This window comes from Pristiophorus japonicus, chromosome 8 (assembly GCF_044704955.1).
Source record: "Pristiophorus japonicus isolate sPriJap1 chromosome 8, sPriJap1.hap1, whole genome shotgun sequence".
NCBI lineage: Eukaryota > Metazoa > Chordata > Chondrichthyes > Pristiophoridae > Pristiophorus > Pristiophorus japonicus.
This window is the reverse complement of record NC_091984.1, coordinates 225,043,370-225,060,846: the sequence shown is the minus strand read 5'-3', so window position 1 is coordinate 225,060,846 and position 17,477 is coordinate 225,043,370. Positions and strand designations below refer to the sequence as shown.

At 46.3% G+C, this 17,477-nt stretch overlaps 2 protein-coding genes across 2 annotated transcripts in view; both read left to right on the top strand.

Annotated features, from left to right (window-relative positions):
* The window catches only part of LOC139269037 (ubiquitin carboxyl-terminal hydrolase 30-like), a 90,862-nt gene extending 89,651 nt beyond the window's left edge, over positions 1–1,211 (top strand). Inside the window, exon 14 of the mRNA XM_070888002.1 lies at positions 1,156–1,211. The gene's annotated coding sequence lies outside the window, so the exon portion shown is untranslated. The remainder of the gene's footprint in view (positions 1–1,155) is intronic.
* unga (uracil DNA glycosylase a) lies at positions 71–15,832 on the top strand. Its single transcript, XM_070888010.1, has 7 exons — positions 71–326; positions 1,156–1,386; positions 3,744–3,839; positions 7,636–7,733; positions 11,943–12,031; positions 12,886–13,064; positions 15,255–15,832. The coding sequence occupies exons 1-7, from the start codon at positions 213–215 to the stop codon at positions 15,393–15,395; spliced, it is 948 nt and encodes a 315-aa protein (XP_070744111.1). The 5' UTR covers positions 71–212; the 3' UTR covers positions 15,396–15,832.
* Positions 15,833–17,477: the final 1,645 nt, after the last annotated feature.

Here is a 17,477-nt window from a genome sequence, read left to right as displayed (position 1 = left end):
TTTTCCTCAGTATTTCCGGGGGTGGGGAAATTTGAAGTTTGTAAAAGTTTTGGTAAAACTTTTTCCCCGCCCTCGGGGGCTGGCGCGAAAAAAGCCACGCGGGTCAGAGGCAACCCGGGCTCAGACCGATTGTGTGTCTCTGCTGAATCAATCGAATTCCTTTCAAAAAGTCCGAAAATATTAATTCATTTAGAGGGAAGCGGTTCCTCAAAATGATCGGGCAGAAAACGATTGCATCTTACTTCAGCCCTGTGGCAAAGAAAAGAAGTTTGTCTGAAGTTTCAGAGGAAGAAACTGAGAATGAGAAGGAAACTAATCAAGAAGAGGTAAAAATACTTGGTGTTTATTTTTTTTAAGTGAATGATTAACGTGAGCTAATCGTATTTTGAATAGCGAGCCCAGTATATTTTAATCGATTTTTTTTGGAGGGGGGAGGTGGGTTCTAAGAGCAATATGAGGTTTCTTTTAAACGCTGTTTGTCTTTGAAGAGGTTGTTAAACTTTGGAGGAGTGGTTTGTGGTTTGAGTAATTTAGAAACTTAAAGTTTTCTGTTCAAAAACTCCTGACTCGGGTTTTTTCCAGCTGTATACTTTCAGCGACCTTTTAATCTCAATTGGCTGTTGCGGCAAATCTTTAGCATGGAAAAACAAAAGTGTAACTTTTAAAATTAAATGCAGTTTGCGTTCACTGAGAGGTTTACGAAACAAAAAATCGAATCCTGCATTTTCTGGCGCACACTTATTCCACAACATGAATTAATCCCCAAATTTCAGGATAAATTATTGTTTTTAATAAAAAAATGCAATGTTAGGCTTGTGTGATGCTATATTCCCTCAACAATTGTGTAAAATCTTTTTTTGTAAAGTCTCTTTTAAAAAAAAAATTAAATTTTAAAATGATATTTTCTCTCTTTTGAGAGTTGGCGGGAAAGACATTACCTAGGGGAGGGAAAGTTACAAAGTGGGAGGGAGCAGCCAATAGGAACGAGAGGGCGGGGCTGCGGCGGGATTTGACAATGGGCAGGGGGCGGGGTTTGTGAATATTTCCCGGGAGATTCTCGGGGGCTCTGGCCTTTGGTCCGTAGTAATGCTCCTGCAAGCCGCTGCCTCCCGGTACCGGGCCCTGTTAACCTGTCGCTTTTCTCTCCGCCACCAGGATGGCCTGAGGACACCGGTTAAGAAGCTGAAAGGTGGCTTGCCGGAGGAGGAGGAGGAAACATCGGCCGCCAAACCCAGCTCCCCGCTCAGCCCCCAGCAGCTGTCCCGCATCGAGAGGAACAAGCAGGCGGCACTGCAGAGACTCGCGGCCCGGAATGTGCCCCAAGGCTTCGGGGAGAGCTGGAGAAAGGAGCTGCTGCCCGAGTTCAGGAAACCCTACTTTATCCAGGTGAGAGAGAGCGGGAGAGACTGCTGCAGGGATAAGGAGAAATCCTTCTGACCACATTGCATCTTTGAAAGTGCACTGACCTAAACACACAAACATTGGTGTCCACGTCCAGGCCAACATCCCCAGCATTGAAGCACTGATCACACTTGATCAGCTCTGCTGGGCAGGCCACATAGTTCGCATGCCAGACACGAGACTCCCAAAGCAAACGCTCTACTCTGAACTCGTCTGCGGCCAACGAGCCAAAGGTGGGCAGAGGAAACTTTACAAGGGCACCCTCAAAGCCTTCCTGATAAAGTGCGACATCCCCACTGACACCTGGGAGTTCCTGGCCATAGACTGCCCTAAGTAGAGGAAGTGCATCCGGGAGGGCGCTGAACTCCTCGAGTATCGTCGCCAAGACCATGCAGAAATCAAGCACAGGCAGCGGAAGGAGCGTGCGGCAAACCAGGCTCCCTGCCCACCCTTTCCCTCAACGACTGTCTGTCCCACCTGTGACAGAGACTGTGGTTCTCGTATTGGACTGTACAGCCACTTAAGAACTCCTGCTAAGAGTGGAAGCAAGTCTTCCTCGATTCCAAGGGACTGCCTATGATGATATTTCACACTAGTACCGAGCTTCCCTTTTGTTTTTTTCCCCCACTTTCCCAGCCTCCGTACTTGCTTAAAACCTGTTGCATCGCTAACTTTTTCTGATGAAAGGTTATCAACCTGAAACGTTAACTCTACTGAGCACAAAAATCTAGGCAACGCAGTGCTGAGGGAGTGCTGCACTGTCGGAGGTGCTGTCTTTCGGACAAGATGCTGAACCGAGTCTCCCTCGGATGTAAAAGATCCCATGGCACTATTTCGAAGAAGAGCAGGTGGGTTATCCCTGGTGTCCTGGCCAATATTTATCCCTCAATCAACATAACAAAAAAACGGATTATCCGCTCATTATCACATTGCTGTTTGTGGGAGCTTGCTGTGTGCATGTTGGCTGTCGCGTTTCCCACATTACAACAGTGAGTACATTTCAAAAATACTTATTTGGTTGTAAAGTGCTTTGAGAGGTCTGGTGGTCATAAAAGGTGCTATATCAATGCAAGTCTTTCTTTAAAACCTGTTGCATCACTAACTTTTTCCAGTTCTGATGAAAGGTTATTGACCTGAAACATTAACTCTATTGAGCACAAAAATCTAGGCAGTGCTGCACAGTCAGAGGTGCCGTCTTTCAGATGAGATGTTAAACCGAGGCCCTGTCTGCACACTCTAGTAGATATAAAAGATCCCTTGGCACTATTTCGAGGAGGAGCAGGAGAGTTCTCCCCGGTGTCCTGATCAATATTTATCTCTCAATCCCCCATCACTAAAACAGATGATCTGGTCATTATCACATTGCTGTTTGTGGGAGCTTACTGTGTGCAAATTGGCTGTCGCGTTTCCCACATTACAAGTCACTACACTTCAAAGGTACTTCATTGGCTGTAAAGTACTTTGGGACATCCTGAGGTCGTGAAAGGTGCTATAGAAATGCAAGTCTTTCTCTTGCCACAGATGCTGCCTGACATCAGTATTACTGTCTTTATTTCAGATTTCCAGCATACGCAGTATTTTGTTTCTGAACTTTGCTACTTCTAGATCCTCATTGCATACAAAATCATAATTTTTCATCTGATCTGAATTGTAGTCTATGTTTTCTAGCATGGGGTCGTTGAATAGTGATAATTATTTTATAATGCACAGTTAGCGATCCTGGTAAATATCTGGTGAATCTTTGTCTTGGGGACGTACTGTATGTTTCTTCTGGCCAGTTGAATTTCACTGTTCCTTCAGCAATGATAGAAAAGAAAGATTTGGATTTATATAGCGATCCCGGATGTCTCGAAGCACTTTACAGCCAATGAAGTACTTTTGGAATGTAGTCACTGTTGTAATGTAGGAAACGCGGTAGCCAATTTGCGCACAGCAAGCTCCCACAAACAGCAATGTGATAAACAATGTACATGATATAGGTATTGTACTGTTTTTTAAAAAAAATATATATATAATGGCATACCAGATATCTATGTCATAGGATGGTGGGTATTGGTGTTGGCCGAGTTACCCCCTACTCCCAGAACAGCAACGTAACCTAGCCTCCTAGCTTAATGCCTGAGAGTGAGTCATCGGCTTTCTGGGTTGGGGCGGTGCCTGGTGTGGGGCAACTTCTTTTTTTTTTCCTTTTTTTTAAGAACAGTATGATAGGATTTTCTTAAGTCCATTGATCAGTGCAGCCTCCGTCCACTTTAGCTAGAGTGCACGTGTGCTAGTGAGTGATGGAGGGTCTGCTGCTTTATGCCTGTCTGAAGTGTGTTTTAATTCTATTTTGTTTGCAGCTGATGGGATTTGTAGCGTTGGAGAGGAAACGTTGCACAGTTTACCCACCGCCTCACCAAGTCTTCATGTGGACAGAGATTTGTAACATCCGTGATGTAAGTACTGCAAGGCTGTCTATGTTAGTTAGATGCTCAGCGTTTGGTGATTACACCTTGCTGCAGACTTGTCTATTATCAATCAGCACCTTTTCACTTTGTACTTTTTTTTTTACAAAAAAATATTTTGTGGCTTTAGATGGATTAAACTTTGCTTCAGGTACCTATAGTTGGTAACTGCTGCCTCTTCGATTTCTGATTGAGTGCATGGCCACTGCACACGACTTATGGTTAATTCCCCAGTTTCAGTGAGTTTATTTGGTCTATTCAGAAACAAATTAGATCGGGGCTGAAATTGCCCTGCCTCCATAAGCTCCATTACCGCCTCTAAGAGACGGGAATGGAGCAGAGAGGCTTTACCGACCGGGGGGGCGAGCGGCAAGGCCAACCCAGCCGGAAGTGTTGGAAACGGGTTCCCAGCCCCACACCGACCAGAGGCGATCCCCTTTCTGCCTGCCTCCACCCCCGATGTAGAATTGTCCTGCGGGAGCCGCCGTTCGCTGTCACTGACATCTTCCCCCTTAAAGGGGAGGTGGCACTGCCACAGTTGCCATGTTTTTGTTATTGTCGGGCCGACCATTATACCCCCAAGTTCGGCCGGGCCAGCACCCCCCCTCTCGGCCAAAACCCTCTCTAGTGGCCCAGTGGACTTAACTAAAATGAATGCCGAGTTCGCAGTGCTCTCCCCTTTAACTGAAGGAGAGGGATGCTGATGTCATCAGCACGGCGCTGGTGACTGGTCGTGGCGACTGACCCGCTGCAAGGGACTTTCGCCCCTCAGTCGCCCAGAATACTGCCCCAACCCCCAAAAAATTCAATATGATGAATTTCTCCGGTATCTCCACCCCATGGATTGGCCAGAGAAAAACTTTCCAAATTAGCAGGAGCGCCCCGTTTGTGGCGAGCTCAATTTCAGCCCAATCAAGTTTATTTGATGGCTAGGCCATTATTACTTTGAAATGTTAATGTGCACTGTTTTGCAGACAGGGAAAATAAGTTTGGAAGAATGAGGGGTGATTTCACTGAAACGTATAAAATTCTTGACTGGGTAGATGCTGGGAGGATCTTTCCCCAGACTGGGAAGTCTAGAACTAGGGACCACAGTCTTGGAATAAGGGGTCAAGCCATTTAGGACTAAGATGAGACATTCCTTGACCAAGGGTTGTAAACAATGTTCACCCCAACTTTTTGGCTGCGCGGCCACTTCTCAGTTCTGCGCATGCGCAAAATTTACCGTTGGTAAAGCCGGTTCCAGGCGATGCTAGACTGGCAGAGAGCCACATGGTTGCGCAGATTGGAGGGAACGTTGGCTGATACAGGGATAGTGTGGGAGTTGAGGTAGATGATCAGCCATGATATTGAATTACCCACTCTTGCTCCTATTTATCATTCTTGTGAGCAATCGATGAATTTATCTGCAATGGCTCACGACATTCAGGCTTGGGCTGGCAAGTGACAAGTAACATTCGTGCCACACAAGTGCCAGGCAATGACTATCTTCAACAAACGAGAGTCTAACCACCTCCTCTTGATATTCAACGGCATTACCGATTTCCCCCACCATCAACATCCTGGGTGTCACCATTGACCAGAAACTTAACTGGACCAGCCACATAAATACTGTGGTAACAAGAGCAGGTCAGAGGCTGGGTATTGTGCAGTGAGTGTCTCACCACCTGACTCCGCAAAGCCTTTTCATCAGCCTTACAAGGCACCAGTCTGGACTGTGATGGAATACTCTCCACTTGCCTGGATGAGTGCATCTCCAACAACACTCCAGAAGCTCGACACCATCCAGGGCAAAGCAGCCCGCTTGATTGGCACCCCATCCATCGCCTTCAACATTCACTCCCTCCACCACCGGCGCACCGTGGCTGCAGTGTGTACCATCGACAAGATGCACTGCAGCAACTCACCCAAGGCTTCTTTGGCAGCAACTCCCAAACCCTTGACCTCTACTACCTAGTTGGACAAGGGCAGCAGGCGCATGGGAGTGCCATCACCTCCAAGTTACATACCATCCTGACTTGGAAATATATCGCCGTTCCTTCATCATCGCTGGGTCAAAATCCTTGAACTCCCTGCCTAACAGCACTGTGGGAGCACCTTCACCACACGGACTGTAGCTCACCACCACCTTCTCGAGTGATTAGTGATGGGCAATAAATCCTGGCCTTGCCAGCGGCGCCCACATGCCGGAGCGAATTTTTAAAAACCATTTGATTGGAAGATGAGTGAACATCTTGAGACTCAACATCCGTGACCTGAAGATTTCATTTGGTGTAAATAACGTGCTCTTGTGTAGCACCATTCATGTCGTGATGTCCCAAAGAGCTTCATAACCAGTGAAATACTGAAGTCTCATCACTGTTATGTTGGTGAACGTGGCAACCAATTTGCATACCACAAGTTCCCACTAGCAACAAATTGGCGAAAGGACATCAGTGGCGGTGTTGCCCAGAACACCAGGACAACTAACCGCTCTTCAGAAAGTGCCATGGGAGTGGTTTGCATCCACCTGAACAGGTGGAAGGGACCTCCATTTAACATCTCGCCTGAAAAACTGCACCTTCAGCAATGCAGAACTCCTTCAGTGCTGAAGTGTTAACGTAGATTATGTTCAAGTCCGTAGTGAGGTTTGAACCCACGATCTTCTGACTCTGGCAAGAGTCAGACCAACTGAGCCAAACTATCACCGGAGGCTACTACCTAGCAACTTCTCCTCGTTCAACCATCAATATTGTACGTTCAGTTCATTTTGATTCGGTTCCTGGAATTAACACTTGGATTTGAAGAGTATGTTCCAAAGAAGCTATCTTAACATCTCGTGAACTCGTTTAATCTTGGTACAAGTAATCAGTAATCTGTGTAATTCTGTTATTTATAAATTAATCTTGTTATTTATTTTGGCCTGAACCCAACAGTCTGACATTTACTGCCTTTCCAGAATATACAGGCGAGTGTGGTGGGACATATGGTCTTGCTTTGTTCATGATAATTAAAGGGTAATTCACCCTGTGGCATGCTATCTCGTGGCATGCTATCTCATGGCATGCAGAAGGACGCAAGTTTTGGTTTGTAGGGAACTCTGTCTGCTTATGGGAACAGCCTTTAACTATGAATGCAAAGTAACTGTTGGGAGGAAACTTGTCTGAGGATTGGCAGTGACCGGGAAGATGTGCTGTTACTTGCTCTCTCATTCTGCCCTCTTGAGCAACCCTGATTGTAATCGCTCAACCATCCTCCTTTTCTAATATCCTTTCTCCCCAGTCGATCTATTGAAGGCTTTGCCTTCTGTTGCCTAGGCCCCAAGCTCTGGAATTTCCTGCCTAAACCTCTCTACCCCTCTTTCCTCATTCAAGACGCTCCTTAACACCTACATCTTTGACCAAGCTTTTGGTCACCTGCCCTAATTTATCCTTATGCTGCCCGATGTCAAATTCTTTATCTCCGAATACTCCTGTGAAGTTCATTGGGGTGTTTTAGTATGTTAAAGGCGCTATATAAATATAAGTTGTTGTTGCTGGCAAGTTGAACACTTTGCTGTTTAAGATGTCCCAGTCTCTGACTGTCTTGCTTTAGGAACATTGCAACCAATTGTGAAGTGAAGCTTTGACTTGGAATGGAGGGGAATGTCCTCTATTGCACAAGTGTGACATTTCCTGAAATTTGAAATGAAATTTTGTAGATTTAATATTGTAAATGTTGCACTGGATTTGTAGCTAAAATGAGCGTTCGGCGAGAGCTTCAGAACCGAGAATGATGGAGTGAAAGGAAGCTTTGTGTTTGTGTCCAGGTGAAGGTGGTGATTCTTGGCCAGGACCCGTACCATGGACCTAACCAGGCTCACGGGCTGTGCTTCAGCGTCAAGCGCCCAATACTCCCTCCACCCAGGTAAGTGCTGCCTCGTATAGAGTTCTAGGAGATACTTCGATTATTGCATGTTATCTGTAACTTGCACATGATTCTGTAAAGTTTACGGGGTAATGATTGCCCAGTAAAGCCCCTTGCAGAACTCTGTAAAGCTTTGATATTCTCCGATCACCAACTTCTATAAACTGCTAAAGAGAGGGTACAGAGGAGATTTCCGAGGATGTTGCTTGGACTGGAGAATTTTAGCTAGGAGGAAAAATTGAATAGGCTGGGGTTCTTTTCTTTGGAACAGAGGCAGCTGAGGGGAGACCTTTTATAGAAACATAGAAAATAGGTGCAGGAGTAGGCCATTCGGCCCTTTGAGCCTGCACCACCATTCAATATGATCATGCAATTTCAGCACCCCATTCCTGCCTTCACGCCATACCCCTTGATCCCTTTAGCCGTAAGGGCCACAGCTAACTCCTTTTTGAATATATCTAATGAACTGGCCTCAACAACTTTCTGTGGTAGAGAATTCCACAGGTTCACAATTCTCTTGAGTGAAGAAGTTTCTCCTCATCTCGGTCCTAAATGGTCTACCCCCTTATCCTTAGACTGTGACCCCTGGTTCTGGACTTCCCCAACATCGGGAACATTCTTCCTGCATCTAACCTGTCCAATCCCATCAAAATTTGATGTTTCTATGAGATCCCCTCATATTTTTTTTTAATTCCAGTGAATATAAACCTAGTCGATCCAGTCTTTCCTCATATTTCAGTCCTGCCATCCTGGGAATCTGTCTGGTGAACCTTCGCTGCATTCCCTCTTTAGCAAGAATGCCCTTCCTCAGATTAGGAGACCAAAACTGCACATAATACTCAAGGTGTGGTCTCACCAATGCCCTGTACAACTGCAGTAAGACCTCCTTGCTCCTATACTCAAATCCTCTCGCTATGAAGGCCAACATACCATTTGCCGTCTTTACTGCCTGCTGTACCTGCATACCAACTTTCAATGACTGATATACCATGGCACCCAGGTCTCGTTGCACCCTGCCTTTTACTAATCTGTCACCATTCAGCTAATCTGCCTTCCTGTTTTTGTAACCAAAGTGGATAACCTCACACTTAGCCACATTATACTGCATTTGCCCATTCACCTAACCTGTTCAAGGTCCTCCTGCAGCCTCTTAGCATCCTCCTCACAGCTCACACCGCCACCCAGCTTAGTGTCATCTGCAAACTTGGAGATATTACATTCAATTCCTTCATTTAAATCATTAATGTATATTGTAAATAGCTGGGGTCCCAGCACTGAACCCTGCGGTAATCCACTAGTCACTGCCTGCTATTCTGAAAAGGACCCGTTTATTCCCACTCTTTGCTTCCTGTCTGCCAACCAGTTTTCTATCCACGTCAATACATTACCCCCAATATCATGTGCCTTAATTTTGCACACTAATCTCTTGTGTGGGACCTTGTTGAAAGCCTTTTGAAAATCCGAATACACTGCATCCACTGGGTTCTCCCTTATCCACTCTACTAGGTGCATAAAATTATATGGGGCCTAGATAGAGTAGCTAGAAATAACCTATTTCCCTTAACTGAGGGGTCAGCAACCAGGGGGCATAGATTTAAGTAATTGGTAGGTTATGGGGGGAATGTTTTTACCCAGAGGGTGGTGGGGGTCTGGAACTCACTGCCTGAAAGGGTGGCAGAGGCAGAAACCCTCACCACATTTTAAAAAGTACTTGGATGTGCACCTGAAGTGCTGTAACCTGCAGGGCTACAGACCAAGAGCTGGAAAGTGGGATTAGGCTGAGATCATCATCATAGGCAGTCCCTCAGAATCGAGGAAGACTTGCTTCCACTCCTGAAGTGAGTTCTTTGGTGGCTGAACAGTCCAATAGCTCTTTGTCGGTCGGCGCAGACACAAATGGGCCGAATGGCCTCCTTCAGTGCTGTAACTTTCTATGATTCTATAAATGATATAACCAGGACGGCTCCAGGTTCAGTTTCTGACAATGTGTAAAATTAATGGGCAGGAAAAGACCAGCTGGTCTATCAAGCCTGTCTCTCTCAATAGCTGGAGCATCGAGGCCCGACACGCCCAACCCCCCCACAGCCATGTCATCTCCTGGGATAGGCCGACAAGGGAATAAATACTTTGGACAATTCCTCCCCCACCCTCCCTCGGGCAATCTAAACCAGTTCAGGAGATCGCATGGACATGGTGTTATCAATAAAGTCACTTGCCTTTTATATGCTGCAATTCCCGCTTCTTGTCAAGACCTGGTCTGGCTCCCATTTGAAGCCATGCAGAGTCCGCACCACCATACCAGCCGGCAATGTATTCCCCAGACCGAGGCGGATTTACAAAGCTACGGATGTGTTCATTGGTCTTTGTGCTCTGGGGTCAGGGAAGAAGTTGGCAAAGTTCCTGCCAGTCATCGCTATCTGGTGCCACCTGCTGCAACGTCTTGGTAGATGTTTGGTGCCAGTACGCTCGAGGCCTTCTGCGAGAGGTGGGCACCAGAGGGACTGGAGTGCATCATCACCCCCGGAAACCAAATTTTAATTTGCTTTTAAATGTCTAAAGTTTAAATTGTCGGCTTTAGTGGCCCCTCCCATTTTTAGCCAGGGGGCACGTGTATAATTTGTGTTTTTAGTGCCCTCAAAAAAAAAAAAGGAGCACTTGTTTGAAAGTTTTTGGAGTGTTTCCCCCCCCCCCCCCCCCCCCCCCTTCAATCGGGGGCACTTGATTTAATGATTTAATTGTTCACAACAAAATAGTTGTTTGGTGAGGAAGGGTTCACCTGTTGACGTTTCCCGACTTGCCCGTGTTCAATGGCCTGCCGACCCCTTAATGCATGAAGGGTGGTGAATTGGGTCCGGTATTGGAGAACGACTGCCATCTGGAGCCATGCCCTGGATTGGCAGTGTGAACCTGGTGATTATAACTGGGTTGTGGAGCAGGGTTTAGAAGCTATGTCCATCCAAGGGTGGAGAGAGGGGACTTGTCGATAATGTGATTTGGCCCCTTTTAACATCCTGGCCCCAAACCCACGGATTTAAAATTTATTCTGTTCTGCCACATTGTTAGCTGTGGCTCAGTAGGCAGCGCTCTCGCCTGAGTCAGAAGGTTGTGGCTTCAAATCCCATGCCAGAGGCTTGAGCACATAAATCTAGGCTGACACTCCAGTGCAGTAGTGAGGGAGTGCTGTACTGTCGGAGGTGCCATCTTTCGGATGAGGCGTTAAAACGAGGCCCTGTCTGCTCTCTCGGATGGATGTAAAAGATCCCGTGGTACTGTTTCGAAGAATAGCAGGGAGTTATCCCCGGTGTCCTGGCCAATATTTATCCCTCCATCAACATAACAAAAACAGTTTATCTGGTCATTATCACATGGCTGCTTGTGGGAGCTTGCTGTGCGCAAATTGTCTGCCACGTTTCCCACAATACAACAGTGACTACACTCCAAAAGTACTTCATTGGCTGTAAAGCGCTTTGAAATGTCCCTATTTTTAAAAAAAGGAGGCAAACAGAAAGCAGGAAACTATAGACCAGTTAGCTTAACATCTGTTATTGGGAAAATGCTGGAGTCCATTATTAAGGAAGCAGTAGTGGGACATTTGGAAAAGCATGATTTAATCAAGTAGAGTCAGCATGGTTTTATGAAAGGGAAAACATGTTTGACAAATTTGCTGGAGTTCTTTGAGGATGTAACGAGCAGGGTGGATAAAGGGGAACCAGTGGATGTGGTGTATTTGGATTTCCAGAAGGCATTCAGTAAGGTGCCACATAAGAGGTTACTGCATAACATAAAAGCTCACGGGGTTGGGGATAATATATTAGCATGGATAGAGGATTGGCTAACTAACAGAAAACAGAGAGTCGGGATAAATAGGTCACTTTCTGGCTGGCAAACAGTAACTAGTGGGGTGCCGCAGAGATCGGTGCTGGGACCCCAACTATTTACAATCTATAGTTAATGACTTGGATGAAGGGACCAAGTGTAATGTAGCCAAGTTTGCTGATTATATAAAGATGGGTGGGAAAGCAAATTGTGAAGAGGACGTAAAAATCTGCACAGGGGTATAGACAGGCTAAGTGAGGATATAACAGGAAGTGAGTTGTGGATCAGGAGGGCCCTAAAGGAGCTGGAGTGAAGAGATGAACCCAATGAATGGCTGTTCTGATGTGTGTGTTGAACAGTCTGCTCTGGGTTAATTGTCTTGTTTCCATACAGTCTGGAAAACATTTACAAGGAGCTCCAATCGGACATTGAAGGCTTCGAGCACCCAGGGCATGGCGACCTGACTGGTTGGGCTAAGCAAGGTAACATGCCTGTTGAAAATTGTATTCTGTTGGAGTTACATAAGAAATAGGAGCAGGAGTAGGCCATATGGCTCCTCGAGTCTGCTCTGCCATTCAATATCATAGCTGATCTGATCTTGGCTTCAACCCCACTTTCCAGCCGATACCCCATAACCCTTAACTTCCCTTGAGGTTTACTGGGAGGAGGGTGAGAGGGGCTGGTGGTTACTCGACTTTAATCTGATACAGGGTTAAAATCAGGACTGTGGTGGTCCTTTTGATATTAGAGAGAGAGAGAATATTGGTTGGGGGCGAAGAACTAACGATGGAGCCATCAAATGTAAGGGGCAATAATTCACATCCAGGCCAGGGCTATTTCATACCAATGGAACATGGATCTGCCCTCATGAGCATCCCTGATTATAATCGTTTAACCATTGGTAGCTGTGCCTTCTGTTGCCTAGGCCCTAAACTGGAGGTACAGATTTTTGAATGATAATGGAATCAAGGTTTATGGGAAGTGGAGTTGGGGCCAAGACCAGATCTGCCATGAATGGCAGAGCAGGCTCGAGGGGTCAGTTGGCCTACTCCTGCTCCTATTTCTTGTGTAAGCTCTGGAACCCCCTGCCTAAACTCCTCTTTCCTCCTTTTGAAGACTCTCCTTCAAACCTACCTCTTTGACCAAGCTTTTGGTCACCTGCCCTAATTTCTTCTTATCTGGCTCAGTGTCAAGTGTATTTGTTTTGTCTTGTGAAGTGCCTTGGGATGTTTTACTACGTTAAAGGTGCTATATAAATCCTTGTTGTTGTTGTTGTTTGCCGGACTGCACCAATCCACACACTCGTTCCTAACGTGTGTTTTTGTTGTTGGAACAGGCGTGCTGTTGCTGAATGCAGTCCTCACCGTGCGAGCGCATCAAGCAAACTCGCACAAGGGCCGAGGGTGGGAAGAGTTCACGGACGCGGTGGTGTCTTGTCTCAATCACCACCTGGACGGCTTGGTGTTCATGCTGTGGGGCGCGTACGCGCAGCAGAAGGGCAGCGCCATCGACCGGGTACGTCCTTCTAAACATTCATCTGGGGGATGGTGTTTCAACTCTGAAGACTTTCCATCCACGTGTATTGCACAAAACAATCTTGCATTTTGGTTAAACCGTGCGTGTGGGACGAGTACATTGGGACGTTTGAAAGAAGGGTGAGAAAGAAAGACTTGGCATTTATATTTATATAGCGCCTTTCATGACCACTGGATGTCTTGAAGCACTTTACATCCAATTAAAGTACATTTGGAGTGTAGTCACTTGTAATGTGGGAAACGCGGCAGCCCATTTGCGCACAGCAAGCTCCCACAAACAGCAATGTGATAACGACCAGATAATCTGTTTTTTTTTTTGATTGAGTGATAAATATTGGCCAGGACACCGGGGATAACTTCCCTGTTCTTCTTTGAAATAGTGCCACGGGATCTTTTAAGTCCAACGAGAGAGCAGACGGGGCCTTGGTTTACATAAGAAATAGGAGCAGGAATAGGCCATTTGGCCCCTCGAGCCTGCCTCGCCATTCAATAAGATCATGGTTGATCCGATCATGGACTCGGCTCCACTTCCCTGCCCGCTCCCCATAACCCTTTATTCCCTTTATCGCTCAAAAATCTTGTCTATCTCCGCCTTAAATAAATTTAATGACCCAGCCTCCACAGTTTTCTGGGGCAGAGAATTCCAAAGATTCCCGACCCTCCTGAGAAGAACTTCCTCCATCTCAGTTTTAAATGGGGAGCCCCTTATTCTGAGACTATGCCCCCTAGTTTTAGTTTCCCCTATGAGTGGAAATAGTATTATAGTATTAGGCAGTCCCTTGTATCGAGGATGACTTGCATCCACACCAAAAAGGGATGAGTTCACAGGTGTTTCAATGAGGGACCTGACATTCTAGGGCCCGAACTACATATTGAAGGGTGGAAGATGCCTGTGCGTGGATTTGATTTAATGTGGGGTGGCTGTTGCACACCAGCCACCACACTGGCTTGACAGAGTTAGGTCTTGGTCCAGTGGCAAGGATTACCCAAGACTGACTGGAGACCAGCTCTGCTGCACGGGCCTGGTGCGCACACATGTTCCTACTCTCCATAGATTGTAGTGTGGGCTGGCCCCTGCTGCCACTGGGCCCCCAACCCTTGCCTCTCCTGGGCCCTGATCTTTCTCTACTCCTCTGCCCAGATCAAGAATGGAGCAGTCAGAAACAGGACATCAATTAGTCTCCTCTTATCTTGGAGACATCAAATATCAACACTGTTATTTGAAATATCAAAATGTTAAACTCCAGCCTAGTTGAAGGGTTATTAACATCAGCAGAAAAAATGCCAACTAACAGAATTAACACAATTCAGTGTTCATTCTGAGTGGAAATATCCTCTCTGCATCCACCTCATTATCTTATGTTTCGATAAGATGACTTCTCATTTTTCTGATCTCTAATGTGTAGGGGCCCAAACTACTCAACCTATCTTCATAAGTCAACCCCCTCATCTCCAGAATCAACCTAGTGAACCTTCTCTTAAACAGCCTGCAATGCCAGTATATCCTTCCTTAAATACGGAGAACAAAACTGTACACCGTACTCTAGGTGTGGCCTCCCCAATACCCTGTACAGTTGTAGCAGGACTTCTCTGCTTTTATACACTCTTTTCCCCCTTGCAATAACGACCAACATTCCATTGGCCTTCCTGATTACTTGCTGTACCTGCATACTCACTTTGTGTGTTTCATGCACAAGGACCCCCCAGGTCCCCCTCTACTGCAACACTTTGCAATGTTTAACATCTCATCCGGGGCGACTGCAGTAGGAACTCACCAATTTGGCCACCGGAGATACTGGTCAAAAGTGGTTGGCTTGGCAGCGAGAGGGAGTAACCGTGAGATGCGGTCTGTCGTGCAGTAGTTTGCCCTCTGCTGATCTTGGATGTGCTGTCGGACTCCAGCCAGTCTGAGCCTGCGCTGCTGGTCTGGTTGGGATTGGCTAACGTGACTGAAATGGGGATTGAACCTGGGCCCTTGCTCTGTGGCTTTATTCCACACTTGACCAATCTAGGCAATGTCGGGGTGGGGGGGGTGCTTGACTTGAATCATGTATGATCCTATACTGTGTGTGTATCTATACACAGCTGCTTGGTTCTGTGTGAGGGGTGTATTGATGCGTGCTGTGCTACCTGCTGTCTCTCTCTAACTGGGATTACTGCTTTGTTACAGAAGCGACACCACGTCCTGCAGACCATTCACCCGTCTCCACTCTCCGCACACCGAGGCTTCTTTGGCTGCAAGCACTTCTCTCGAACCAACGAGTTGCTGAAGAAATCGGGGAAGACTCCCATCAATTGGAAGTTGCTGTGATCCCAATCTTCAAAGAGGAACAGGAGAGGGTGGGAGGAGAACGAGCATTGGTGGGATTATGCTGGGGCCTAACGACAGAGTGGTTTGGGGATTTACCATCAGCCAGCCCTGGGCATGTCGACCAGCCTTATTACTAGATATTTACATTGTTTGAGATCTGTTGAATCTTTTAAACCCTTCTGGGAGTAAAACACTCGCTTAATCGATCGGATTGAGGTTTTATTCCCTTCTAATGGCCTGGGTGTAGTTAAAATATTCTATAACTACTGCATTTCCACAGAAATGTCTGAATCCAGTCAATGAGTTTTTAAAATGTAATTTTGCTGTAAATACATGTCTCTGCATTTCATTCATTCCTTTGTTGATGTTCTGCTTGCTGTAAACTGCTTTGACATTGGCTTGTGAATATGTGCAATAAAAGATTTTATTTTACCAAGCTCGTTCATCGCCAAGCGTTTTACAAATAATTGTCTTAAAATGTTCACGACTTTAATAAGAAAAAGATCTTGCATTTGAAAAGTGCCTCTCGTCCTTTTGGCTGTGAAGCGTTTTAGGGCGTCCATCCAATTAATCACTTCTAAAAAGGTAGTCGCCGCTGCTTGGGCAAACGTGGGTGCCAATTTGCGCAAAGCAAGATCCCACGAGGATGTGCTAAATGTCCAGTTGAGATGTTTTAGTCGAAGGATAAATGTTGGGACAGGGCCTCGGGTCTGTTGTGTCCACCTGCACAGTAATACCATGGGGTTTATGTCTCGGCTGGAATACAACACCTCTGACCGTGCGCCAGTCCTACATCGCTGTACTGCCTGGAGTCTGGTGAAGGCCTGCAGTGGGGCCTAAACACAACCTTCTGACTGAGGCAAGAGTACTATATGAGCCAAGCTGACACTTTATAAAATTCCTCTTGATTATTGCCAAGTCGCCAGAAGTATTGACCTGGATTTATTGTCCCTCCAGTTTTGAGATGGTGGAATTAGCAGGGTTCGAAGTGCAGTGTTGGGCTGGGTGAATTGGAAAGAGGGGACATGTTTCCAGAGCTGTTTCTTTACTCTTCAACTTCAGTGATGTTCTGAACTAAAATATGAAGTAATTCTAAGGCGGTAAGTGACATGCTGGGTTTGGGGAACACACCGAAGAAACAGGTTTTAACAACTGAGCGTTGAGAAGTCGTCATGTAAAATGTTAGATCCACCGGCAATACATAACCTGTGAATAGCTACCTTTTACCCCTACTCTGCTTTCTGTCTTGAAGCCTGCTAGCTACCATAACTGCTACTTGTCTCCTGACTGCATTCTCTGACCATCAGTCTGTTTAAGGAGGGAGGGAGTGAGTGAGGGGATCAGTAGGAATATGTGTATGTGTGTGCTAGGCCCATGGAGCAGAGCCTGGTCTTCAATCGTCTTGGATCTCCTTGCCATTGGCCCTAGACCTTGCTCTGTCAAGTCCGTGTGGTGGCTGGTGTACAACGGCCACCCCACGTTAAAAGAATTCACGCACAGGCATCTTCCAGCCTTTAAAATGAAGTTCGGGACCTGACCCATATTGGTCTCATCAGTCACCTCCGAACTCATTTGGTGTGGAAGCAAGTCATCCTCAAAGTTGCATTTCACTCCTGGGCATCTTCTGAACCAGTGGATTAGATTGCAGCTTGTAATCATTGATGGGTTGTCACTGTAAATGCTAGTGGGTTTTTTCTGTTCATCTGATCAAGGTGAGGTAGCTGGAGAATGGAACAGTCCAACATTCCTAGGCTAATGTCCTATCCTGCCCCAGCAATTCTGGATCAGCCCCAATCTGAATAGTGCATCAGTTAATTTATTTGTTGCCTCCAACAGTTGTGCTTGTGCATTTTCTGAGTGATGCAGCACGTCGGTGGGTCAGTGAGTGGGGAGCTGGATTAAAATTGCCCAAGCTCATTTCCATTAGGACCGCCCAGTCGAATAGAGACTTGAACGACGGGTTTCAAGAGAATGGGTCAGTGGCGAGTCACGTTACTGTTTCCCAACGTGGCATTTTTCCATTTTTTTGAACATCTGTCGAATATTCAATGCTCTTGCAGTTTGGATCCTCAACATCCCTGC